This window comes from Callospermophilus lateralis, unplaced genomic scaffold (genome assembly GCF_048772815.1).
Source record: "Callospermophilus lateralis isolate mCalLat2 unplaced genomic scaffold, mCalLat2.hap1 Scaffold_312, whole genome shotgun sequence".
NCBI lineage: Eukaryota > Metazoa > Chordata > Mammalia > Rodentia > Sciuridae > Callospermophilus > Callospermophilus lateralis.
The window spans coordinates 1,483,644-1,511,140 of NW_027513736.1; the positions used below are offsets into that span (position 1 = coordinate 1,483,644).

Sequence of the window (27,497 nt, forward strand, 5' to 3'; positions counted from 1 at the left end):
CACCCATACTCAGCTATCTTTCTGGTGTAGTTGCACAGATTTTGAGCAGGTGGGATGAATTGACCTCCTAAGAATGACCCTTACCAGCACTGAGAGAGGAGCCAGACTGAAACCCAGTTGTGAAACAGGGCTGAGCAGAAGGGAGCTGAGTGGCCAACTGTGAGAGAAAAGACTTCAAGCCACAACTACTTCATATTGCTTTATGAGACAGAGGAAATGCACTTTATGTGCACCCTCCTGGTTTATGCAATCACATGAAGCTTTCTCCATCCACAGGATGAAATGTCTTGGAGTCTTCAGGATGAGGGAAGGTGTGGTGGGGCTCTCTAGATCCTTTTGTTTTTCCAAGTTTTTTTAAAAATTTCTATTTCTATAGGATCATTAGTCTCTAGGAGGTCACGTGGTTCATCTCCTAGGTGAGAGAAAGTAATTATGACTACCTGGCTATTCCACAGAGACTAGACAATTTTAGAATGAGAATTTTGCATACTCTATCCTTAGAGAAAGGAGATCAATGTCATTTGGGATAGAAATAATCTCAGCTGAATAAAAGAAAACCTTGTGCAAGAAATCAGAAGATACTGATCAAGTACAGCTCTGTCCCAGCTATTTGTGCAAAATAATTAGACCAGGTCCCTGAGGACTGACTTTTTTCTCTTCACAGTGATTGGTATTTGTTTTTACTCTCAAAGGCCCTTCTTTATTCTGGGGTTGGTTGCCTCTGTGTCTTCCCCTGAAAATTGGTCTAAGACAGACGTTTGTGCAGCAGCTAGGCAGAAGAAAAGTGGGAAAAGATGTGCATGGCCTAGCACTGCCTGGCTTCCTGGATACACCTTGCAAACCTGGTGACTTCTTCTCAGGGCACATAAAGAAATAATCCCACTAATGATAAAATGGGAGTTATAACATTATACATTGTTCAGGAAAATAGTGCTGGAATAAATCAAGGTCCCTGAATAAATTTACACACCTGTAAAAGTATGTGTTCAGAAACTAGAGGGTGCAGTTGCCAGGATCTAGTTCCTGAGAAAAGGTGTGGAGACTTGGCCACATTTGCGGTAGGATAACCTGAAATCCTGGTTTAGAGGACCAGGACTTCCTTAGCCTTGCTCTTAGAGTGCAGAGGAATGTACAGGAATGGAAAATTTCATGTGGAGGAGGAGCATAGTGGTCATTTATGTTCTGGTGTGAACTGGTAGCTCCAATTATTCTAATTGATTCTGAAGACCCTACCTCAGTTGTGGGATGATATTAAATGGTGAACAGATGGCTAGCCTTTCATTTTATTCTTTTATAGAACTTTAAAGCTAATATTTATTTGAGGCAAGCATTACTCACTTTGATTTAAAACTGCCACAAACACTTAAGATTTTAAAGATATTTCTGTAAGTATAGTAGGCAAGTTGAATTAAGAAAAATAAGTGAACAAAAAAAATATGAATGCCAAAATTGGAAAGGTAATATGGAAATATATATGTTTATGAAACACTAGAAGTCATTAGTAGGCAGGAAACCTCCCAAAATCAGGAACCAACTTACCAGTACATGGTCTATGTGAAATTCTATCAGGGAATCTTTATCTTTCCTGCCTCCCCTCTTCCTTCTGTATGTCAATGATAATCTTCTTGTACTTGAAGGAGACTAGCCTTGAGCTGGGAGGTCAAGACTGATTCAAAACAGTCTGGATTTGTCTTCATATTCAGGTCTATCACTTTCAAGGCCAGTGGCCTTCGACAGGAAGTTTAAACTACCTGTGAGCTCTAATCTCCTCATCTGTAAAGTGGAGATGTTCTGAGACATGAGTGCTTGGACAGTGTCATGAACTAACATAGATTCTCAGATCCACAGTGTAGACAATGGCTTCCCTGGAGACCAGAAGGGAGTCTGATGTCTTATTTGTCTTCAGTGTCTGTTTTCTCTTCTTCCAGAAGTTGTTGTGTTTTTTCCAGGGAATCCCCTTCTGCTTTCCACTCCATGTGAGGTGAGTCAGAATGGTTACCCAGACCAGGAAGTCATAGCGTGAACCCCTCTGACCAAGAGGCTCTTAACCTGCAAAGTTGGTTTGAGCTGGTCTGGACATAGTCTTTCAGAGGGCCACAAATAACTAGAAAGTGAGCATGGAAAGCTTATTGCCAACTATGGCTTCAGGCGAGGCCAGAAAATAAAATGGGAAGTGAGAGATAAAAAGACACCAATTCCTGAAGTCACCTGTGTCTCAGTCAGAACTACCCACAGATATTTTATTTTTAAAAGAAAACGAATTTGGGGCCCGGTGCAGCAGCACATGCCTGTAATATGAGTGGCTCTGGAGGTTGAGGAAGGAGCATCCTGAGTTCAAAACCAGCCTCAGCAATAACATTGTATTAAGCAACTCTGTCTCTAAATAAAATACAAAATAAGGCTGGATGTTTCTCAGTGAATGAACTAACTCTGAAATTGTTGGGTTTTTTTGTTTTGTTGTTTATTTTACTGATATACAATAAGTGGCATAAACTTATAACCAATAATTTGTTTCTAGCTTCAGGCAAATTTTTTTTATTACTAGTTCTGCAATGAATATTAAAAACCATATCAACTAAGATACATTCCTTGATTGAGTAGAACAGGAATAGCCAGATTATAGATTCCACTTTCTTGAGGTTCCCTTGAGCAGGGATAACTTCTGATTGGCTACATGTACTAGTGGTTTGAATAGGCTGAACAGAATTTGTGGGTGGGTATCAGATTATTGCTTATTTCTAAACTAAGAGTGGTTTATTAAACCAAGCATTTACCAGAGCCCCTTATGCTGGAGATACAGGATGGAACTGATCCTCTGATGAAATTCTTCTGGTTGTTCAGTGCACATGCTTACCATTGTTTGGGTGTGTTTCTAGCATAAAACACCTCACATGCAAATCTTTATTTGAAAGTGATGAAAATGTGCATGTATCTTGTGAAAACATTTCATCCCTGGACTCACATACTGTGGATGATGACCATCCTAACCTCATTGGTATTTTGTATGCAGAAGTGGGAACCAAAGGTTTTTGCTGCACAGGTACTGGGCTCAACCTTATCTCCTGGTGGTCCTAACCACAAGAGTGTGAGGAAAAAGACAGTCACACCATTTAGCTTTATCTTAGCTGATCTTAGCTCTATCTTTTGGCTTTGCCTGAAAGAGCTGGAGACTACAATTTTGTAAAAATTGAAAATGTAGCTGGAGCAAGCTTAATGTATATCATGAGAACTTTGTAAATGTTTAATAATACAAGGTTGGTGACTTCAAATAAACTGAGAAAGTAAGAAGGCCCCATTTTAAACTCTAATTCTTTTAACTAAGTCAGAATGATTTAAGACATTTCACTCAGAAAAACAGGCGTGAGTTTGTTGAATAGATAAACAAGGAAAGGGGACACTCTCATAGTAGATAATGGGTCCTCTGAGAGGGGAGAGAGACAGTGTTTCTTTTATGCAATTTACTTTTGTTGGGTAACCCAGAGATGTTTCCAAAGAGTCCCACACAGGCCTACTACTTGACTTTGAACTGACAGCTGGATGACATCCAAGTGTCAAGTCCCCACTGCTATGATAACTTTATGTCACCTTGGCCAATGCAACTGATTCTAATTGGATTCTTAACCATAAATTCTTGCAGATTTTAGAGCTAGGAAAAATATTTTTATTTCTATGTGTTTCAGAATCTGGTATGTGGAAAGAGTCACAAAAGTTCCTTTCTCAAGTGTAAAATGCCTTCCTCTTATGGACATTTATTTTATATCTGGTTTTCTCCTGCAGATAACAGACAGTTTACTGAGAAATGTGATATATCCTGTCCACTTAAGGCAGGCAGGTTTACAGGTTAATTTCTTCATGAAGAGAAAAGCATGTGGGGGTGAGCACAGTGACCCCCACTTTATAGAATTATTCCCTGAACCTCATGCTCTCACCACTCACATCTGTCCCCTATCATTTAGCAAGAAGTAGTTTAGCCTAAACCATGCTGTTGTTGATCCAATGTCCCAAAGACTGCACCCCCAGACACACATAAGTTTTACCAGAGAACTGGATAGAAATGTGGATTCTCAGGTTGCAGCTCAGCTTTATTATATGAGACTCAGGGTGGCTCACAAATCTTAATTTGTATGATCCATTCAGTTCCATGGTTGGGGCTTATAATGTGTGTCCTGATTTGGTCTCTCTTCCAAGAGCATTTTTTTTCACCATTTTACAAAAAAAAAAGTTATTATGACATCACTAATTTACACCGTAATGACCTGCATCCAAAATTGTCTAATTTCAGCCCTGATGGACAGACCCTGAGATCCAAGGGGCTGGGTGCATGGATCTCTCCTGCTGAAATGTTTAGGGAATCATGTTGCAGTGACCTCATTAAGACCTTCAAACACAGCACCCACAGCTAAAAGTCAATCCCTGTAAACATTTTAACCTTTACTTCTTTTCCAGAGATTAAAGCAATAACCTAATCTCTTGTTTAAAAACTCTAAAGGGGGCTGGATTTGTGACTCAGTGGAAGGGTGTTCTCATAGCATGCATGAGGCATGGGTTTGATCCTCAGCACCACATAAAAATAAAATTTTATAAAATTACATCCACCTCAAACTAAAAAAAAAATTTAAAAAAATTAAAAATCTATAAAGGCCATGTTACTTCACTGTAACTCTGATTGGATGGACCATGGTTTTCTTAATAAAGATTCTGGATCATGATGTGCAGATTCCCACAGTTGCCCGATAAGACTGCTAGATGTCGAGTGTGATTTTTGTTTTCTTTTTTTTTTTTTGCCAGTGGAGGCGCTCTGCAGGTGGCTGGGGGCTTCTCTTGGTTGCTCCCATCAGAGTCCCTGAAGTGACCCTATGCTCAGGCAGGTTTTACTGAAGATTCCAGAAAGTGATATGAAGCCAGGGTCTTTGACTACAGTACTACTATAGTACTGTAGCAGGAAATTTATTGAAAATGGTGCAGGTCCTCCTCCTCATAAAGGACAGGCTAACTATTTGCCCACAGCCTGAAGTTCTGGTAGTGGCAGGGGTATGGTCATAGGCCTTAATAATACCAATCTCGAAGAGAAAAGTAGAGTCAATATTTTCTTCTCCTGAAAAGTATACTCTGGTTTTAATGAACACCCAGAATACATGGCCAGCGTTTTTTTTGTTGTTGTTGTTGATGCTTTAAAGTGTTTATAAGGAAGGTAAATAAGAAGATTGGAAGATATCTCGAATTTGAATCCAAGCCTATCTCTACTCTGGACTATTGTGGACTTTATCTGCTAATGTACCACTTCTGCAACCCACGTTTACAACAATGGTGGAAGAGACTGCATGCAACAGGAACAGTGCCTGCACAATTTCCACATTCCAGGTGTAGAGCCCTTCCTTTCCTCCCACCTCTGGAAGACTTTTGTGTTCCCCAGCACTAAGATGGGAAAGGCATAACAGAAAGGAGGGGCTTCGGTGTCTCCTCATGACCAAGTCCAAGTGGCACAGGTTACAGATGGAGTTGCTCTGGCCCTTTTGAGGAGATTTATAGATTTCCCATTGTCATAATAGTGTTTAGGGTTTGTTTTAATCATATATAGGAGATGCAAATGAACACATGCACTGTCACAGAGAGTTAGAGTTTTCTATAAACAGTAGTGAAGAACCATTTGGGAAGCTCCAGGGTTGGTCAGGAGATGAGGGTGTGGGAAGTGATAGAGACCATGTAAAAGAGACTTTCTTCTATTCATGCAGGAAGAAAAGATGATACAGCATAAGTGGATTTAGGGTTATTATGTTATTATAATTTCAGTGAACTTTAGGGGGCATGAGCCATCTCTGTTATTCTGGTAACTGAACATGCCATGATTTGGTCAGACAAAAACTGACTTTGGATGCTGGGAGCATAATAGGAAGGATATTGGTAGTATGAAAATTATATTAGTTAATTTTCACATGAACAACATGGGAAGATGGCTGACTATCTCTAAAAATTAGCTCTCTCCAGAAGGTCATGGCTGGGTAAAGTGGTCCATGCCTATTAATCAAGTGATTCAGGGGACCAATGCTGGTGGATTGTAAGTTCAGGGTCAGCCTGAATAATTTAGTGAGATCCTGGCTCATGGTAAAATTTTAAAATGGACTCTATCCAGCCTTGTGTGTGACTGTGGAGCAGCAGGACTCTTTGTTTTAATAGAGTGTCTTATACTGAGCCTTAAATGTTGGCCAGCAGAGCAGAGAATTCTGATGCCTGTCAACAGTCTCTCCTCTGTCTTTGATCCTCTATTTGTCACCAGGTGATACCTGCCTGGGGAAAACTCAGGATGTATGGGACAAAGGCAGACTACTCAGATACAGAGAGGATGACAGTGGCAAGGCTTTGAATCTCACTTTAGCTTTTTTTCTCTTGGATAGCATCTTGGAAGGGGAAAGTGAAACACTGCACAGAAAATTCTGGAATGTGCAGGAGCAGAAGTCAAAGGTTTTTCTTGTAGATGTCAAGATAATGTCCCAAGTAACCAGATCCAGCATTGTGTTGCAGAATCTGAAGGCTTGAAAAATAATTTGTGTGTGTGTGTGTGTGTGTGTGTGTGTGTGTGTTTGTGTGCACAAGAATGCAGGTGAAGTTCTCAATGACTCACTATTCATTATTGGAAAAGAAGAGGTGGAATGACTGCTTACTCAATGGGGTTTCTGCTAAAAAAGGATCTTGTCTGTTATTCAAGTAGGGGCATCTGGCTTGATACTGACAACTGACATGAGACTGGTAAGGTGTGGGAAGGATGGTAGAACTCTTTGACAGAGAGTTTGTAGCAACACAATCAGGCCCAAATTAATAATTCTTCTGTCTGCAGGCTTTAGGTTTCTTCTGATAATATGCTGTGTGTCTCCTTCTGCTCCTTCTCTTGTTTCTTTCCTACCTTCCTCATTACTGGGAGACAATCATTGTGCTTAAAGCACTGGGAGAAAAAATAAATTAGAAAAATACCAGTTTTTTTTTAGCATGTATGATCTACCCTGAGCCTCAACATGGTAAAACGTAGAGACCAAAGGCTTGTTTTTGGTAAGAGGCTTGACCATCATGATGATGATTAGTAATCCTATTCCCTACTTGAAAATAAAAATGCCTCTAGAATGCCCAGTGTCCACTGCGTGTATCCACTGCCAGTATGAGTTCTCTGATGTTGAATAAGGCATAAACTTTTCTTAAAAGCTTTGCCACCTTCTTTACATTTGTATGGGTTTTCTCCAGTATGAATTCTCTGGTGTTGAGTAAGCCATGATTTTTGAGTCTGAATTAATGAAACTTTCAGGGGTTACGTGCACACCTGTTGTGAGAGAGTAATTGAACAGAGGCTACCAAATGAATCCCTGCATCAACAGAGGCATCATCTTAATATTGTGGGATTCTTATGGAGGTATTTCTGTGACAGTAAAAGTTAGTGGAGGTATCTGTGCTTTATAGTACTATGGTGATCACTAAGTAACTATAGCTAATATAATTTAAAAAAATTAAATAATGCAATTGTTCAGACTTATGTACTTCATAAACTGACTCTGATGACCACAAAACCTGAGCCTCTTTGTCTTTTTTTTTTTTTTTTTTTTTGTACTAGGGATCAAACCAAAGTGCTCTCTACCACTAAGCCACATTCCCAAATCTTTTTATTTATAGTTAGGATCTTCCTAAGTTGCTTAGATTCATGTGAAATTGCTGAGGCTGGTTTTGGAACTGTGATTCTCCTTCCATGAACTCCCCTGCTGCTTGGATGAAAAGTGTGTACCAGTGTGCCCAGCTGAAGTTTGAGTCTTCCAGAATACTGAAAGAACCTGAAGTACTGCAGTAGATTTGCTTATACTTTATTAACCGTTAAAAACAACATTACTTGATTGAAGCAACTTGAAGAACCGAGGATGGGTCCAGGGAAATATGTAACTTTCTGAGATTTCACAGTGTGGCTTGGGACAGACCTGCCTTTTCCTGGGTGACACAACTGTATCCTTGTAAGTGCTACTGGAAGGATGGACTCATCAGTTCAAATGCTTTTCATTGACACAATTATTTAACCATTCTTATTTTTTTTCAACTGTAACAAAATTGTTTTAAAAATGTGCAGGGCTGTGGTTTTCTATTAAGAGAAAAAAGGGCAACTATGTTTCATTAGGTATATATGACATCTGTTTTAAAGAACATCAGTGTTCTCTAAAACAGATGTCATATATATGCAAGTAGAGCCACACTTTGGTACAAAGACACACAGTTCTTCCTTTGGTGTGTCTAGTAAATGCAATAGTATGTTTAAGCGTGGGAAAAGGTAGTATGCTTCACTCTCATTTTTGCAGACCCTTTGAAGGCTCAGGGGCTCAAAGTCTGAATGGAGGCTCAGGACTCTCAGAGGTCATGGACAGGCCTCTTGATGTCTATTTAGTGTTAGCATTTATAGCCACTACATGTGTGGATTTAACCACGCCATGTGTTGCATTTTGCTGTTCAATATCTTTTTTTCTCCACCATCTGGTTTCAAACTTTTGAACTCTGCATTTGATGTAGAAAACTAAGATGTATCATGCAGGACATTTTAAAAGCCAGAATCTGATGCCTGAAGTCTGACAAAACCATCTTTTGAATGCTTTTTATGGACATGAAACCCTGAGTAAAAATTTTTTAATTAACTACAAAGCAAAAGACAATGATTTCTGGGTTCAGGGATGCATGCCTTGCATCCAAGTAGTGCAGGAGGCTGAGGCAGGAGAACCACAAGATCAAATCCAGTCTTAGTAGTAAAAGTGATACCCTAAGCAACTCAGTGAAATTGTGTCTCTAAATAAATACAAAATAGGGCTGGGATGTGACTTAGTCGATGAGTGCACCTGAATTTAATCCTCGGTATACCCCAAAAATAAAATAAAATAAATAAATAAGACATTGACAAAAGACCATTGTGTCCAGCTGAGATTATGGAAAAAAAAATTGATGTGATCATAGAATTCAGGCATAAGATAATTTTATTAATGAGTTGGTTTGGTACAAGTAGTACAAATATAGCTTTTGAAAAAAAAAAGATGATTTGAATTCAATCAATACAGAGAAACTGAGGAAATGACAATTGAACCTAGAGAGGTCCACAGAAGGAAAGAAACCAGATCATCCAATCATGCTTCCTGCCCACTTCCATGGGCTAATGAGTAATGGCCAGAAGGGCAAGGGTTGGAATTTTATGGAGTCAGTACTGCGGAGCTATCTCTGGGCAATGGTAATTTTTCTTTCCAGTATGAACTTTCTGGTGACCAATGAGGTTTCATCTTACAGGAAATGACTTTTACAGTCTATGTATTTGTGAGAATTGTTGCAAGTATGAATGATCTGTTTCTTGTTAACACTTGAAGCATACTGAAAATTTGCCACATTTTTAACATTTACATGGCTCTTATCCAGTATGAATATTTGGTGAACAACAATACTTTCCATAATAGAATAGCTTTGCCATATTCTTTGCATGTGTATGGTTTCTCCCCAGTATGAATTCTCTGGTGTTCAGAAATGTGTGATCTTTGATAAAAAGCTTTGCCATATCCTTTAAACTTGTATGACTTTTTCCTAGTATTAATTCTCTGGTTTCAAATAAGTTACGATATTTGATTAAAAGCTTTCCCACATTCTCCAAATTTCTATGTTTTTTCTCTGATATGAAGCCTCTGGTGTTGACTAAGGAGTGACCTTCAATTAGAAGATTTGCTACATTAGAGATATTTGTATGGTTTCTCCCCAGTATCAATTCTCTGGTGTTGAGGAAGGCATGATTTTTGATTCAAAGCTTTGCAACATTCTTTACATTTGTATGGCATTTCTCCAGTATGAAGTCTCTGGTGTCGAGTAAGGTGTGATTTTCTATTAAAAGCTTTGCCACATTCTTTACATTTGTATGGCTTTTCTCCTGTATGAATTCTCTGGTGTTGAGTAAGGCATGATTTTTTATTAAAAGCTTTGCCACATTCTTTACACTTGTATGGCATTTCTCCAGTATGAATTCTCTGGTGTTGAGTAAGGCAAGATTTTTGATTAAAAGCTTTGCAACATTCTTTACATTTGTATGGCATTTCTCCAGTATGAAGTCTCTGGTGTCGAGTAAGGTGTGATTTTCGATTAAAAGCTTTGCCACATTCTTTACATTTGTATGGCTTTTCTCCAGTATGAATTCTCTGGTGTTGAGTAAGGCAAGATTTTTGATTAAAAGCTTTGCCACATTCTTTACATTTGTATGGCTTTTCTCCTATATGAATCCTCTGGTGTCGAGTAAGGCATGATTTTTTATTAAAAGCTTTCCCACATTCTTTACATTTGTATGGCTTTTCTCCTGTATGAATTCTCTGGTGTTGAGTAAGACAGGATTTTGTATTAAAAGCTTTGCCACATTCTTTACATTTGTATGGCTTTTCTCCAGTATGAATTCTCTGGTGTTGAGTAAGACAGGATTTTGTATTAAAAGCTTTGCCACATTCTTTACATTTGTATGGCTTTTCTCCTGTATGAATTCTCTGGTGTTGAGTAAGACAGGATTTTGTATTAAAAGCTTTGCCACATTCATTACATTTGTATGGCTTTTCTCCAATATGAAGTCTTTGGTGTTCAGTAAGGTGTGATTTTCGATTAAAAGCATTGCCACATTCTTTACATTTGTAAGGCTTTTCTCCAGTATGAAGTCTCTGGTGTTCAGTCAGGTGTGAATTTCGATTAAAAGCCTTTTCACATTCTTTACATTTGTATGGCTTTTCTCCAGTATGAATTTTCTGGTGTCGAATAAGGCATGATTTTTGATTAAAAGCTTTTTTACATTCTTTACATTTGTATGGCTTTTCTCCAGTATGAATCTTCTGATGTCGAATAAGGCATGATTTTTGATTAAAAGCTTTTTTACATTCTTCACATTTGTATAGCTTTTGTCCAGTATGAATCTTCTGATGTTGAATAAGGCATGATTTTCGATCAAAAGTTTTTTTACATTCTTTACATTTGTATGGCTTTTGGCCAGTATAAATTTTCTGCTGTTCAGGAAGGTGTAATTTTTTATTAAAAGCTTTGACACTTTCTTTACTTTTCCAGATTTTCTCTCCAGTATGATTACTGTAGTGTTTAAAGAGGTTTGAGCAACACTTAAAGACATTTTCACATTTCTTCAATTTGTAAGGTTTATCTCCATTGTAAAGACTATTGTTTTTAGTAACACATAGAATTTGAGTAAAATATTTTTCACATTCTTTACTTATGGAGGATTTATCACTGCTCTGATAAAAAATTGAGTTATTTTTAAATGCTTTTACATATTTTTTTAACTTGTAGAGCTTCCCACCAATATTAATTCTCTGTAGTTCAGGAATTCTTGTAGTTTTATTAAAAATGATTTCACATGCCTTATAGCTGTAATTTGTCTCTTGATTATAAAAGCTTGGATAAATAAATTTTGGGTATGGATTAAAAACTTTTTTACTTTTGTCATTGAAAAGCTCTTTTAAAGGATCACATGGGTGATTTCTAAGATTTAAAAAAAGAAGACAATTTTAATGACTTTCACAGAATTTACATTGTTTTACACCAAATCTATTATGCTTTGAATTACCTAGGGTAGAGACAGTCTACAGGTCCTAAAAGATTTATCATAAATATAGTTCTCTTTGAGTATCACTGAGGGTGTTTTTAAAATTCTTTCTACTTTTAAATAAAGCAATATTAGGAAAGTACAATTACTCCCACATTCATTATAATTCCATGCATTGCCACAAGGAGAAACTGTTAATTTCATCATATTTGTAAAGTAATTATCAGGGAGACTACTAAAACTCAGAAATTTCTTCTTCTCCTTCTCCTTCTCCTTCTTTTTAATCTAAATTGTCTAAAGAAATCTTTGTGGATATTTACTCAATGGTGAATTTTAAATTATTCCAGTGACTAACTATAGCATGAAATAGACTCCATTGCAAATTTTTTATTTTTTAGAGGAATGGTATAATTACAAATGCTGTTCAAATATATTCACAAGCACCCACAGGTCCTCAAATGTGACTGCCATATGTGTTGTTGTCTCTCTCCAGCTTAGCCAATGTCCCACATCCCTACAGATCCACGTTGCCTCCAACACACTATTGTCTAGTTTTAATTTGTGGGGAATCCTGCAGGCACTGGGACATAGTCATTGTCCTGATGTGTCAGAGTATTCTTCATTAAGCCAAAGAACAAACTTCATCTGAGCTGGGCTGCTCAACTTTCCAGCAAAAATATCTATCATTGAGGGTGTTTTTAAAATTCTTTCTATGTAACTAGCTCACTGAAATAAGTTAGAGAATACTTTTGATTTGTCAAAAACATATTCCTTTAGATGCACAGATAAGTAGTCTTAGGGCCTCAGAAAAATCTAATAGCAACAGGATTCACTAGGGACATGTATAGGATCCAGGAAGTCTCTGTTTCTCACACTTGGAAAATATTTTTCCCATTCCACCCAAAATCACAAAAATGCATAGATCTTTTGGGATATTCACTAGGAGTCTGGTCAAAATACCTGTTGATATGAAAGATGAAGCAGCGCATGTCAGATAGAGCTCCTGAAAGATATCTATAAACTGTCATTAAATTAAAAAAAAAAAGCATGGAAGTCTTTAGGGAAAAAAGTCTGGTATCTCTGAACTCACAGTTTAAATCCAGCTGGGTTGAGACTATCCAGTACATGTTATATACTACCTAGTTTTGTCTAAATTCAGCATGGCACTGGAGATGGTATCAACCATTGGAGCCATATAGCCACTTAGCATCACAGAGATGGGTGAGACATGTCAGAATGCCAATCAACCTGTCTCAAGAAAGATTCTTCCTGTTGAAATCTTATTCCTATTTTGATGCACACTCCCTTAAATAAAGAACTGGAAAAACTATCTAGCAATTGTTTTTCAGAACTTATGTGGTCTAGAGAATCTATAAGATGTTTTACCTCTTTTAACATAAGTTCTTGCCAGGTCTTATATTCCTTTACTAATTATTTCAGATACTTATTTTTTTTTCAGATGGCTCATCACCTTCCAAAAAACAAATTACTCAGGTGGGATGCTTGATGTCCCATGACATGGAGTAATTATGCTAACTTTTTTTTTTGAGAGAGAGAGAGAGAGAGAGAGAGAGAGAGAGAGAGAGAAAGAGAGAGAGAGTATTTTAATATTTATTTTTTTTTTAGTTTTTCGGCGGACACAACATCTTTGTTTGTATGTGGTGCTGAGGATTGAACCCAGGCTACACGCATGCCAGGGAAGCATGCTACCACTTGAGCCACATCCCCAGCCCTAATTATGCTAACCTATGAGCCATAAATACATTGGTAACTACACAAAGACTGCTTCAATTTGAATTAAAATTATAAGTAAATATTTACAAGCACCTTTGACTCAAACTACCAAGTTTCAGGGAGAAAGTTGTACAGAAGTGGGCTTCTGCAATGGTAGACAGAATTATGAAATGAAAAAGGCATTATAGATCTTTTTTTCTTACAGAGGAGAAGTTTAATTGTAAGCCATTCCTCATTCAAAGGTTGTCTTAAATCACCACTGTGGCTGCTTTACTTTTCTCAAAGGGTTATACAATTATTAGCTTAAGCCCTTCATTGTTCTTAATTTGCCCCACAGCATCCCTACTACTTCTATTCCAGGCATGTTTTATACCTCTTATCACAATCCCAGAAAAGTGTCAGAAGACTTTCACGATTCTCACAAGACCCTCATGTCTGCTTTTGGGGTGTTATGCATTCCTACAAGCCATTTGGGCTATGGGTTTTCTGGGAGACTGTGCTAAAAGTTCCTGAGACTTTTCTGTGTTTCGATTGTCATACAAAACAGATGAGCTGTATGCTTATTTGATGTGTTTTAGAATGATTCAACTGCTTCTCTTCTCCTTTTTTTTACTTAATTATTATTGCATCTAAAAAGCAATACCTACCAAACTTTCACTGTAAACACATTTAATTGCTGAATTGTTCTTTTCAACACAAATGTCTTAGAAAGGCTTGTTGCAGCATTTCTTGATCTGCATGTTTTTCTTTTCTTTAAGTAGAAATACTACACACGTGTTTAAATTAAAAGACAATTTGTCTATACTGTTTAGAAAATCTCCTTCTTATTACTTTGTAAAAAAGACAGATTAGAATGCTGCAACTTTAAATTAATGATCTGTACACTTTTCTCTAACCTGCACTTATGTAGAGATCATCAAAACTTTTCAAAATGTAAATGATAATAAGCATTTTATAACTTTTTGAGTTTTTCATTATAATGCCTATTTCTATTCTAATCCTATTTAAAAGCTGAGCAAACTGGTTTAGTCTTTATTTTTCTAAAGATATTTTTAAGATACAGCTTCATAATGCCCTGTAAACGTTGTGTAAATGTAATTTGATACATATTTTTGCAATTTAAAATTTTGTGTATTGCAAGTGGTTTTACACAAAATACTGAGTAGTAAATATTTTAGAATTACAAAAAAGTAATTTAAAGTTTAACCAAATAAAAACTGAATGGCACTAGTTGAGCAGTCAGTCTTTTTAGATGTTTGTAATAATATAAACTGATGAACTTGTAATTTTATGAATAAATAATTTTCATGTTTTTTCCACTCATTCAGATAAATTTTCTGAACTTCCCTCTCTTTCAATTTAAATTTCTTGTTTAAAACCAAGTATTAACTGTCCTGCTTTCCATACCTTTGCTTTTTCAAGTTTTGCAAAGAATATTTTATTTCTTGCTCTCCTGAAAATTCTTGGTTTTGATTAGAAGTCATACCTAAAAAAATAATAGGAAGTTATTTCACTTACTATGGTGAATAACTCTGCAATTATATAAAACTTTATCAAAGTGGGGGGGAACAGCAAGAGAAAAGTATGATTCAAGGCCATTATTACTCAAAAAATATATAGATTTTATTACAATATGATGACAAAAGCTTTGAGAATTTTGAAAATTACCATAAGAAATTATACCACCACAGATGAGGACAAAATGCAAATTGACTAATATTACTACAACAATTTCAAATCATAGCCCTTAACTTCAACATATTCAGACTCCACCTGTGACTCAAATATTTCAGGAAATGTATATCTCTTTTTTGTTTATTTATATTTTTATCTTTGGGGGGATTTTTTCATAAGAGAACACAGGGGTATTCTATCACCAAACTAGATCCACAGGAATTTCTGTATTTCTATATATCTATTTCTATATTTCTATAACTATATCTATATACTTTTTCAATGATAGTTTATCAAAAAGATGCTGAAATTTATTTTAAACTGGCATTCCACTGTCGCAGCTTTCTAGTTATATGGAATTACATTTATATATCATTGCACATCACCTTTTTTTCTTTACTTTGAAATTCCAAATATTTTACAAAATGACTATAATGATCTAGTTGAACCAATTTTGAATAAAAAAATACCAATGAAAATAATAGCTCACACAATAAAGAGTATATTCAACCCACACAAAATAAAAAAATCATCATAAAATTTATGAAATACAAATTAAGACAGTTTTTTATAGTAGATAAATTTATAAATATCAACAAAATTTGAAATCTAGAGAAATAAGTTCTTTCTCATCAGTAATTTATGTAGAAATAACCTAATTTGAAAACAAGTAATCAGAAAACAATGTGATTAAAAGAATATATTAAAATAAAATAAAAATATATTAACTATGTCAGATGCAAATCTACATAAAGTTCTCTTAAGATATAAGGTAACAAAAAGACTAAAAACAAAATGATATAATATTACATTCAAAATTGCAAAGGTGATAATAATTAAATAAATGAGATACAAAGTAGAATATCATATAAAGATAAATATGACTAATCACTGGAATACAATCATAGTAGAAACATTTATAACTCAAATCATATTTTTATAGAAAGAAATCACAGAAAAACAATTCTAGAAAGAAATCACAGAAAAAAATTCAACAGCATAAAAAAACAACACAGTAATAGTAGGATACATCAATCCCCAGTTGATGCAAATAAAAAAATATAATTGCATTACGACCCAGAGAATGAAAAAACTTCAGAAAACATTAAAAACTAATTAGGTTTACAGAGTCAATCTTTTTTATAGTGTATGGAATATTGTTCCAAAAAGATCAGGTTAAAAATATAAAAAAAATTTAAGATATTAAAATTTTGAAGTTGCTTTGTAACATAAAATAATAAGTTGGAAGGAAAAAATGAAAGTGATATTCAAAATTTATGAATATGAGTTTAAAGCCAAATTCAGCAATTAAGCAAGGCCCTACGCAACTTACCTAGTCACTATCACAAAATAAAATATAAAAATAGCTACCAGCTAGGCACAGTAATATACACCTGTAATTCAAGCAGCTTGGGAGTCTGAAACAGAAGGATTGTGAGTTCAAAGCCAGCCTCATCAACAGAAATGTGATAAGCAAATCAAGGAGACCATGATTCTATTTAAAATAAAAAATGGTGCTTGCGATGTAGCTCAGTGGACAAGTGCCCCTGAGGTCAATCCCCAGTACCCTTCCCCAAAAAGAGCTATTGATGTGGCTCAGTGGTTAAGCACCTGTTCTAAAAAATAAGTGCCAGTAGCATCCCCCAAAATCGAAGAAGTATATGTAACACCAAACAATCAATATTATTTTTGTGTAAACAAAATAAGTTATTTGAACAATTCTTTAGAATATTATTAATAAAAAAAATTCTTTAGAATATTATTAATAAAAAATTAATAATGCTTCCTGATATAAAATAATAAAAGCTACAATATTCAATGGAATGAGGTTAAATGAGAAAGCCATGAGTAATAAAATTGAAAGTATATCAATTAGCCCTCAACTTGATGGTCAAGTCAAAATATATTTACAGACATATTCTCATTAAACAACATTCAAAAGAGATCAATATGGCAAGCCAATCAAATATCATTTCAAATGGCTACATGAAGGCAATTTTGAATGAAAAAGTTAGAAATCTTTTCAAAGATAATAAATTATATAATATCTACAATGATCAACATTTAGGAGAATATATTAAGTAAAAGAGTAATTCACACCCCCCCTAAAAAAGAAATACCAGTTAATTCTACTTCTGAGAGATATCTACTATAGCCAAATATGAAAACCAAAAGGAATGGTATTAGGGATGAAAAAGTAAGGAAAAGGAGAACTTGTTTGAAGAAAAAATGTGATACAAATTCTCTAGAAAAAAAAAAGTTACAAAAAATTTTGAATGAACAGAACTGACCAGTATATTTAAAATATGTAAGATAATAAGTTCAGCAAAGATATACAGTTTTGACCACAATTACATATTTGACAAATGTATAAAAGATAAAAGAATTGTAAACATCTTCATGGTACCTTTAAAAAGCTAAAGTCTTACTCCTAGACAAAAGAACAGATTTATATATGTAGAGATGATGAATATGCCATTAATTCTAGCTACTTGGAAGGCTTAAACATGGAAATACAATTCCAACTTTTGCCACTTAGCAAGAGTCTATTTCAAACTAAAAGTCAAAAGGGGGTGATGACGTAGCTCAATATTACAAGAACCTCTGTGTTCAATCTGCTGTATGTGTATGTGTATGTGTGTGTTTGTATGTATGTATGTATGTGTATGTATGTATGTGTGTGTGTGTGTGTGTGTGTTTATATATATAACAAAATTTGGATACATTACATGATCAAGCACAAAAGCAGAGTAAATAATCAAGACAATATACAATCATATATAAAACATGGGTAATATTTATACTTGTAAGTAAAAGCATAGAAAACTTGATTGAAAATTGGCATATGGGTCACATGCAGTTTAATTTTACCTAATGTTGTCCCAAAGTGACAAGTCATGATAATTTCTATTCAATTATTACATATAGATATAAAAACAAAAACAGTATCATTAATGTGAGAAAACATAATGAACAACACTGAAGCTCTCTAAAGTGTGAGAGTCAAAAAAGACACAAGAATTAGAGAATTTTTACCTATAATATTATGAATAATTGTAATACAATAGAAATCTTTCTTTTAATTTTTTGTAGCTATAGATGCATAGAATGCATTTATTTCATCCATTCATTTTTATGTAGTACTAAAGATAAAACACAATGCCCTACATGTGTGAGGCAAGCCCTCTGTCACTAAACTACAACCCCAGCCCTGAAAATTATTCTTTAAACCACATTGATCAGCTATACTTACATAACCACTAGGAGCAGGTATTGTGAAATACTGTTATTCGTTACATGGTAAAAAAAAAAACTTTACAGAATATTCAATATAAGCATTCATATAAAGTTCTGATGAGAAAAATTTGAATAAATAAATATTTAAATTATATTAAAGAAACTCTCCTCTAATATTAATATCTTACAATGGTTTGCCTAGAGATATTTGGAAATGAGCAGATTTTCTAGGGAGCCTCCAAATGCAAATAAACGCCAGGTTATGCATATCCTCACAGTCATTGTGGAATAATTTGTAGGGGTGACAATTTTTTGTTTCCCTGCCTTAGAATGCCCTGCAATTTTCCCTAGGAACTAGTCAAGTAATTAAATACATGTGCAATGTAAAGCTGCTATGGCAGTGCCCTGCTTGAAAAGGCTCTGCACAAGAGTGTTTTCAGCCTGAAACATAATCTCTGGCACACAACTCCTTGGAATTAAAAAAAACTCTCTTTTTAGACAAGCACAATGGTTCACTGAATCTAAACCTGTCCATAAAACAGTAACTTTATACAATAGACTTTCTTGAGAGCTAAACAAAACTCCTAACACTGCACATTGCAACTTAGTATATAACTGAGAAATAAGCTGCATAATGTTGTTAAGTTTGTAATCTGCCTAGTAATAAAGTGAACAATATGTACTAGTGATGCCAATGACCTAAATTAACCTGTTGATATAAATAAAGCTTGGCAGTTCGGCCTCTCTGTCACTATGCCACATTTCCTGTCACTTGTCTGTGTCTTCCGTTGATTTTCTTTTTTTAAAAAAGAGAGAGAAAGTGGGAGGGAGGGAGGGAGGGAGGGAGGGAGGGAGAGAGAGAGAGAGAGAGAGAATTAATTATTTTTTTTGGTGGACACAACATCTTTGTTTGTATGTGGTGCTGAGGATCGAACCCAGGGTGCATGCCTGCCAGGAAACCGAGCTACCACTTGAGCCACATCCCCAGCCACTTTTCTTTTGATTTTCCTACAATATTTTGTTAACTTAAATGTAGGGAGATCACTGAAGAACAAGAGGGAGCTTAAATAACTGATATGCATGGTAAATAGAGACCATGAAGTAACCTTTAATGATTACAACTGAAACAAACCTAGGCTTGAAAAAAATATTTTCTGTCAGATTTTAACTTATCAATTAACATTTTTAAACGTGAATTCCTCTTTAATTTTGGACCTCTTGTTTGTATTCTTTGCTTCATTGATTTCTACCCAACTTGACATGTCTACTGTCACTTCTCTTCGAATCTCAAGGTTATTTTGTTGGAGACCACGTGGTGACCAAAGATTACATAGAGACATCAATACATTTTTGATGGAATATGTCATGTTTTGTTATTTTCTTGGTAACTAAAGAAGTCTTTTTAGTGTTACCCTCATTAGGAAAAAAAGTCTTTTTAGTGTTACCCTCATTAGGAAAAAAAGAAAGAGTAAATATCCTATAAGAGTCTACAAAATTATTTTCTCAAACATTTTTTTGTCTAGACAAAGACACTAAAATACTTTGAAATCATTTTCGTTCTCTACATTGTGAGCACTACTTAGAAAAGATAGGTTAAACATAAAAAGAAAAAAAATTAACATTTTCTTTTCCACATAAACAAATGCCCAATCTTTGTACTAAAAACAAGATTCAAACTTTTTAATGCAGAATAGAAGCTACCATAAGATACTCTATAAAGTTAAAAAAATAAATATTGGTTTCAATTAAAAATTCTGATTGAAATTTAGACTCACCAATAAAGAGTAGGTTTTTACAGATCTCTAACATCACATCTCCATACAAAGTCTGCTGAGAGGGGTCCAGGAATTTCCATTCCTCTTCCGAAAATTCAATGATCACATCTTTTAATGTCAATGGCTCCTGAAATAAAAATAAAGAAATACATATTACATAAACCATATGATTAATGACCTAGTACTTAATTTCATACAAATATTAATGAGAGTTAAAAGAGTTGGCTTTCATATATGGTAGTGATGTCAACCATTCAGTAAGATACTTTTTTTTGTGGTGCCCGAGACTAAACCCAAGGCTTTTTGCATGAAAGGCAAGCATTCTACCAACTGAGCTATATCCCCAGCCCCAATAATTCATTATAAGAAGTAAAATTGGTGGCTAATTTTGTTATAATGAAACCCAGGGAGCAGCACATGTGAAGCAAAACACTGAAGCACAAAAAGTGGGAAAAAATCCAACATAATTCCAAAGGATAAATAATAGTTGCAATTAGTTATTGAATATTCAAAAGAAGCACAACCAAACAAAGCAATGATACTTGAGATATGCTTAACAAAATTATAAGTAATAACAATACTCAAATGATGGTGGTTACCTTAGTGTGTCGAAGACATTAGATATCACTAAAGACACACCAAAACTTTCAACAGTCCACATAATTATTTGAATGTTTATCTCCAAAGTTGTCTATCTTCTAATTACTTAAATATAACATAAATCTACAGTGTATTTAAAAAATTACTTTTTCAACATCACAACTCACTTCTAAAACAAAAGAATAAAAATTTTAACTATCAAACTATTACAAAACACTTAGGTACTTGGGTCAACTTGAATCACATGGCACAAAGTTATAACAACAAAAAAAATAAAAAAGCAAATTAAGTGAATAGACTGTTAATCTCTCAGTTCATAAGGAAACTGACACATCAGGTTTAACATTCCCAGATTCATTAAACTACTCTCACTGTGAAACTGAATCCTCACTTGGCTCATTTCAAAGGAGAAAGTGAGAAAATACTAAGCCATTAAGAAAAAAATTCTGAAAGGCTCTGGCACCCTAAATGCCTCTCTGATAGCTTGGAAATACTCCTTTTACCAGGGTCTCAGTTATCACTAGTGAACAAACACATACATGAAGTTAGTTTAACATTCAGATCTGTGATGTCTTTCTTCTGAAACAGCATTTTTATAAAATTAGAGATTTAATCCAGGGGCATTCTACACCTGAAACGCATTTCAAAAAAAATTGATGTTTTTTAATTGTGACAAATGGGCTTACAATGTTGCTTAGGGTCTCTAAATTACTGAGTCTTGAATCATATTTACTTTCTTGCTACCTAATTTTTCCACATCACATGATTACAAGTTTGTGCAACGTTTCCTGACTCTGCAACCACTTTTGATACCAAATGTGCAAACTTGAACAACAACCAATATTTCAACAACTAGTAGTCCAATAATTCGGTTCTGATACCATCTAGTACAGATCCCACAAGTTTGGTGTTCACTACTATCAAATTTTACTAACTTATGTACCAGTTTCAAGCCCCAGAATAGAACAATATTAATATTTATAATTAATTTCCTATAAATAAGGGGTCTCTACATTTACTCACTCAAGTTACTTATTCTGATAAAAAAAGAACACGCTTATGTATACCAGCTTGTTATAAATTATATAAATCTGGAAGTTGACAATTGAATCCTTGCATAGAATCTAAAAAAATGTTAGAGAAAAATGGGACACAATATAGGACATTTTTGAAAATAAGTGGTTGAAGATATTACCTCCAATTTTTATGTTCTGCCATAGAAGAGCCCCTTTCCCAATAAGATTTAGAAGATCCTCACTATTTTAAATATGCTGATTCAGATTCTTATTCTGAATATTCCCATTGTTTTACATAATATAATATTAAATGAACACTTTTACATTCAGGGATCAGAACAAGATATTTGTTAAAAAAAGAGGTTGGTATTCTTTAGATAATTTCCTTTATATGAAACTCTAAGAATACTGAGCCATCTCATAGCGGCCCAAACCAACATACACACAATTTTCTTAAAACTCCTAAGTATTCATTGGCTTCAGGGAAAAGGATACTTCATTTGGAATTTTGATTTTTTTTTTTTTGGTACAGTGGTATTCTACAACTAAGATATATTCTAGACCTTTTATTTATTTTTTTTTGAGACAGTCTCTCACTAAGTTGCTACACTAAGCTTCAGTTTTGATCTTTCATCCTCAACCTCCAGGTTGTTGTGATTTCTGGCATGTCACAATATGTCCAGAAAGATATGAATGCTCTAACTTCCTTTGGTCCATTTTCATTTCACCTTATTTATTTGCTATTTCTTCTGTTATATTTAAAGCTTTGTCCCAGGGTCTCATAAACTGACTTCCAGACCACTCATATATAATCAAATCAAGCCTTTATTGAAGCACACCGGTGGCGGCTGACCAGAACATGAAGCTGTTCCCCTGATCAGCCCCACACAATTGCAAAGGCACTCCTTATAAGCCTGAAAACTGCAAAAGGGATGTTCAGGTGGTCTAGCCAATGCAAGCAAGCCAGGTTACAGAAGCGGGACACTGCAGTCAAGCGAAGGGAAGTCTAACCAATCACAGTTAGCCCAGTCACCCCAGTTACAGAAACAGAGCCCCGTTACCCTAGCTATAGAAACAATACCCCATTAGTTAGTTCCATGTTCTTAAAGGTTTCTATAGCAAAAAGAAAAGAACATCTTGCTCCAGTCATGACTCTTCTATTTGGCATAGTTGTTTTACAGGATGAAGTCATAAAACAAAATGGAGTCACATTTGTTCCTACTATCACATTCCCCACTGGTTTTAGTAGGTTTGATGTCAATCTTGCACATCATAGGCCTCAGATTTTTTTTCCTTCTGTGTCTAAAGGACTATACTGGGCTCACAAGACCATAAGTCTTACCTCATCTACATTCTTTTGTAAGAGGCAGGGTCCTACAATAATACCAATCAGGAGAAGGACTAGGGGCTGAACTTTGGCTGAAATGATGATAGCCAACCAAGGGGACCATGAGAATAGGTTTTGGATCCAATTGCCAGAAGCTTCTAGTGCTTCATCTCTTTCCTTTAACCTGTTTCTCACAAGCGCCCAATTGTCCTTTATTATCCCAGAATGGTTTGCATATAAACAAGTTTCTCCTGGAGCCATACAATGTCCTCCATGTTTCAGAAAGAGACCATCTAGACCTCATCTGTTTTGTAAGACTACTTCTGTCAGAGAGTCTAGTGAAACCTCTAGTTTGGAGATTGACCTTTCTAATTTTTCTAAATCTATATTTATTTGATGGCTGAGGGACTTAAAATTTTTAGAGCTTGTGACAAGACCTGCAGTTCCTAAAGCAGTAGATCCAGCTATTCCCAAAACAGTTAGTAGGGGAACTAAAATGGGGGCAGCCAGTCTATGTTGATAAATCAGTGGGGCCTGGCCTTTTAATAAGTCCAGGTGTTCTTTTCCCTTTTCTCCATCAAAATAGTAGGTTACATAGTTCAGAGTTATTGACAGTTTGGAGATTTAGTCAAGGAGTTCAAAGTGGGACAGGAAGCACAATCTTTGGTGAATAGGGAGTTTTTCCACTTATAAGTTGGTTTGTAGAAGCAAGTGTCTCTTTTTGGTAGATCACCTAGGGTGATCTTGGAAGCAGTTTTCCAGGTACATCTTCCTGAGCTAGACATATTGGTGAACATCTATATTGACCATATTTTTTCCTCTAATATTAGGGACCTCCAACTGCCGTAAGGGAAAAGGGCCATGACCGTTCTTGCAACTTCTAGCTGAAAGGGGGGCGTTGTGCAGTGGGCAAACAGTTTAGAGTCCCTTTCTAGAAACTGAGTGGGTCAAGGAGTCCATGGTAAAAATCTGGTTCAGGAAGAACAAGGAGAAAAGTCACCATGGGTGGGCACTTCTATGAGAGAAACAAAAATACATGAGTGCTGAAGTAAGATTAATTCAAAATAGCAGTGGTAGCATCTGGAACCTGTCCATGAATATCATGAAAATGAAAGAAATTAATAATTGTTTACCAGGAGGCAGAAGACCTGAGAAAATGTCCCCATAACAAGGCCTACCAAAGACTAATAAGGCTCTTTTTTAGGGAACATAAATCTTTAACATTGTCAGAATTATCAGGAATGTAGACACAACATTTAGTTAAATTAGTTAATGTCATCTGATTTTTGTAAAAATACCTTTTTTACATGACACTATTTTCAGTAAAGATCCTTTTGTTAATTAAGGCTAGATAATTATATTAATAAATATTAATTACATCTATCTGTGTAGGAAGTTAGGAAGATCTGTAGGCCTTGAACTGACTAAAAACTTCTGGCAGTTTTTTTATTGGTAGTTATCAGGCATTTTTGCCTAAGAATTTTTCTGTGTTGCCTCCAGTCTTTCTTATTTTGGGAGATGCTAACACTAGTGTACATTTTAAGTTACATTAAAATAATTGTTGTTTCTTTTTAAATGTCCAGGAATGGCTGTGCTTTGGTTTTAACTGTTTTTGCTAGGTGTTTAAGACCAAGCTGGACAAACTGACCTTGTTCCTATCTCTTGGTAAGAGTCAGCTGAGTTTCCTTGGAGGACACTCTTGGGGAACATGTGAGCAGCATTTTAGCTATGTTACTGTCATCTGCATTAGGATGGTCTTGCTGACCATATGGCTTCCCTTGGAAGCATCAGGCACGTCTCCTTTTCAAATGACCCTCCTGTTTTGCAGCATGTACACTCATTGGCTTTCTGTTCTCCCTTGGTCTCATTAATCTCCCTTATTGGGAGGTTATGTGGCCCGAATTTGCAAAGCTTTTTCCCCTGTCCTGGGTTCAGGCTGACTTAGAGGGCAAGAGCCGAATATTGGTTTCTTCGGCTTTTTTTATCTTACCCTTAATTTTTAAGTTTGGCCTTAAACATCCAGCAAGTCAGTTTTATCAGATTTAAAGTAAGAATGCTGGGCTTTGACTTTAATCTTTATAACTTTTCAGTTAATTTTTAACATAACACAATATCCTTATTTTATTTATTAATTTACATAATGCTGAAGATCTGCCTGAAGGCAGAAGATGACACCTTAGCATCTACTGTATGATCTAATCACTGTACACCAACAAGGCAGCTTGCAGATACAGAGAGTCCATTAGATTTTGACTATAAAAACTCTCTCTTGCCAGGTCATTCTCTCTTACTCTCTCCTTTTTCTCTCACTTTCTCTCTCATTCTCCCTTTTTCTCTCTTTTGCAGTTCTCTCTCTCTCTCTCTCTTTCTCTCTCTCTCTCTCTCTCTCTCTCTCTCTCTCTCTCTCTCTTTGTGTTAATCAGACTGTCACAGTAAAGGTCTCTTGGTTGCTCTTAGTGTAGTGGTCACATTTTTTAGTTATAATGAGAATACAAAGTGAAATTAACAACAGTAAAAACATATTTAGCTTGTATACAATTTTGAACCGTGGCTGAGTTACACATTATATTTTTTATTAGAGATCACAGTAATTTTTGTAATCAAATTAATCTTTGAGTATAACTTTAAATTAACTAAAATCTGGCCTCCTTTGAAGTTATTTTGACATGCTGTAAGGTGGGAGGCAGAGCCTTATCTCAGGTAAGGCAGGGCTTTTTACAAATCTTAGTGTTTTAGTGCTAAAGCTGATCTTTGTTTCTCTTTTTAGATCTAGTTTTATAAAGTTTACACATATTGTTTTGTGACTCTTTATGAATGTTAGCTAGCACAATATGACATACATCTAAAACATTAATTAAGGAAAGGCTGAGAACACTTAACATTTTTTTTAATGTGGAAAAGTGGCAGAATGTTTTATAATATTTAACCTTTAAATAGATTAGGCTCTCATTACTTTTTAAATTTAGGGTAAAAGGTAACATAAGATTTGGTTGCACAATATCAATTGATATAAATAAATTTCCAATAAAATCTATTATCTCTATAAGTTTAAATTACCAATACAGACAATTTTAGTTTGGAGAATACCACCTTGATAAAATGTTTTCTTAAACCTTTTACCGTAAAGACTTGTATACCTGAGAGATATGAAGACACTTAATCTGTAAAAAAGAAAAATGTACCACACTTTTATTGATGTTTTTATATTAACCAAGGTTAGCTTTTAAAGGAAAATCTAGACTTTGTAAAGTAAGACAATACTTTAAAATAACAGTTGCTGTTTAGCTACAGATGTACAAACCTTAATTTTTCCAAGATTACTTGTTCTAGGGGATAAAACTTAACAGACATAATGTAATTAATTAATAAAAATTAATATTTTTAGAAGTTTTTTATCAATTTAACATATAAATATAGCAGTACATTATTATTTGTCCTTAGGGAACAACCTTGAATAGTTTTAAATATTTGTGTTACATATATATAATCAACTTAGTTACATATAAACTGTTTAATATTTGTCTTTTATTATAGAGCTTTATATTACTTAATTAGACCCTTTTGTTGTTTACTTAGATGTATTATAATTTTACTTTTCCACATAAACTTTTAACCTGGAAAGATTTTTCAGTAAATATATTTTTATATTTAGAACTTTTTAAATAATCTTTTAACCCATTGGTCCTTTTTTTGTACCTTGAAATAACCCTTATATTTTTTTGAACTTAGATAAATTAATCCCTTTTAAAAATATGAAATATTTGTTGCAGTACTTTAATTGAAATACAATTGAAGAATCTTGACTCTTTGTATGTAGAATTATACCTGTTGGGACTTTCTAATTTATAGTAACCTTGTTTTTATAATAACACAAAATAATTTTAAACTTTCTTTATGTTTACCAATTTATGAAAACACCAACATTCTTTAAATATTTTACCTTATGGAATTTAAAGAGTTAAGAGTATTTGATATTATATTTAACAGTTAGCATTTTAACTTTGTACCAATTAGATGTCTTTAACAAACAGATCCATGAATAATCTTATATACTTTTAGATGAAATTTACATATCTTCTTTTTAAAACAATGTATCAGACAAGTGCATTGAATAGTATTAGTAATCTTTTGTTGTTGTTGTTGTTGTTGAATAAAAACCCTAGAGACAATGAATATCAGACACTTTATAGACATTAACATTTTAACAGCTCTTTAAACATCTAGAAACAAAACTGTGCATTAGTAACTTTAAAGACATTTGTACTTTTATCTATTTTCCCAATTTAAATTGAATCTTTTAAATTATATTAACCAAAAGTATTTGGATCCATTTTTTAAAATTTTAATTTATGAGCTCATATGTCAATTTTTTTTGTACCAAATATATGTAGACATGGCAATACACATATAGACAGACAGTACACTGGTGCACCCACACAAAGCAAACAGACAAAAAAAGCCTTGTAGCTTATTTTTTTAAACCTATTAGAATGAGAGTTAACCCTTGTAAATTGGACTCAGAATAAAGCAGAAGGTAATCAGAAAAACATATTAAACTAGGC

General features: G+C 34.6%; 1 protein-coding gene across 1 annotated transcript; it reads right to left on the minus strand.

Moving 5' to 3' along the window:
- Nucleotides 1-7,078: 7,078 nt before the first annotated feature.
- On the minus strand, nt 7,079-20,119 carry LOC143640498 (uncharacterized; the record flags this gene model as incomplete). Its single annotated transcript, XM_077108264.1, has 4 exons — nt 7,079-7,255; nt 9,774-11,100; nt 14,714-14,792; nt 19,993-20,119. Coding segments are annotated over 4 exons (1,710 nt in total), but the record flags the coding sequence as incomplete, so codon positions are not given.
- Nucleotides 20,120-27,497: the final 7,378 nt, after the last annotated feature.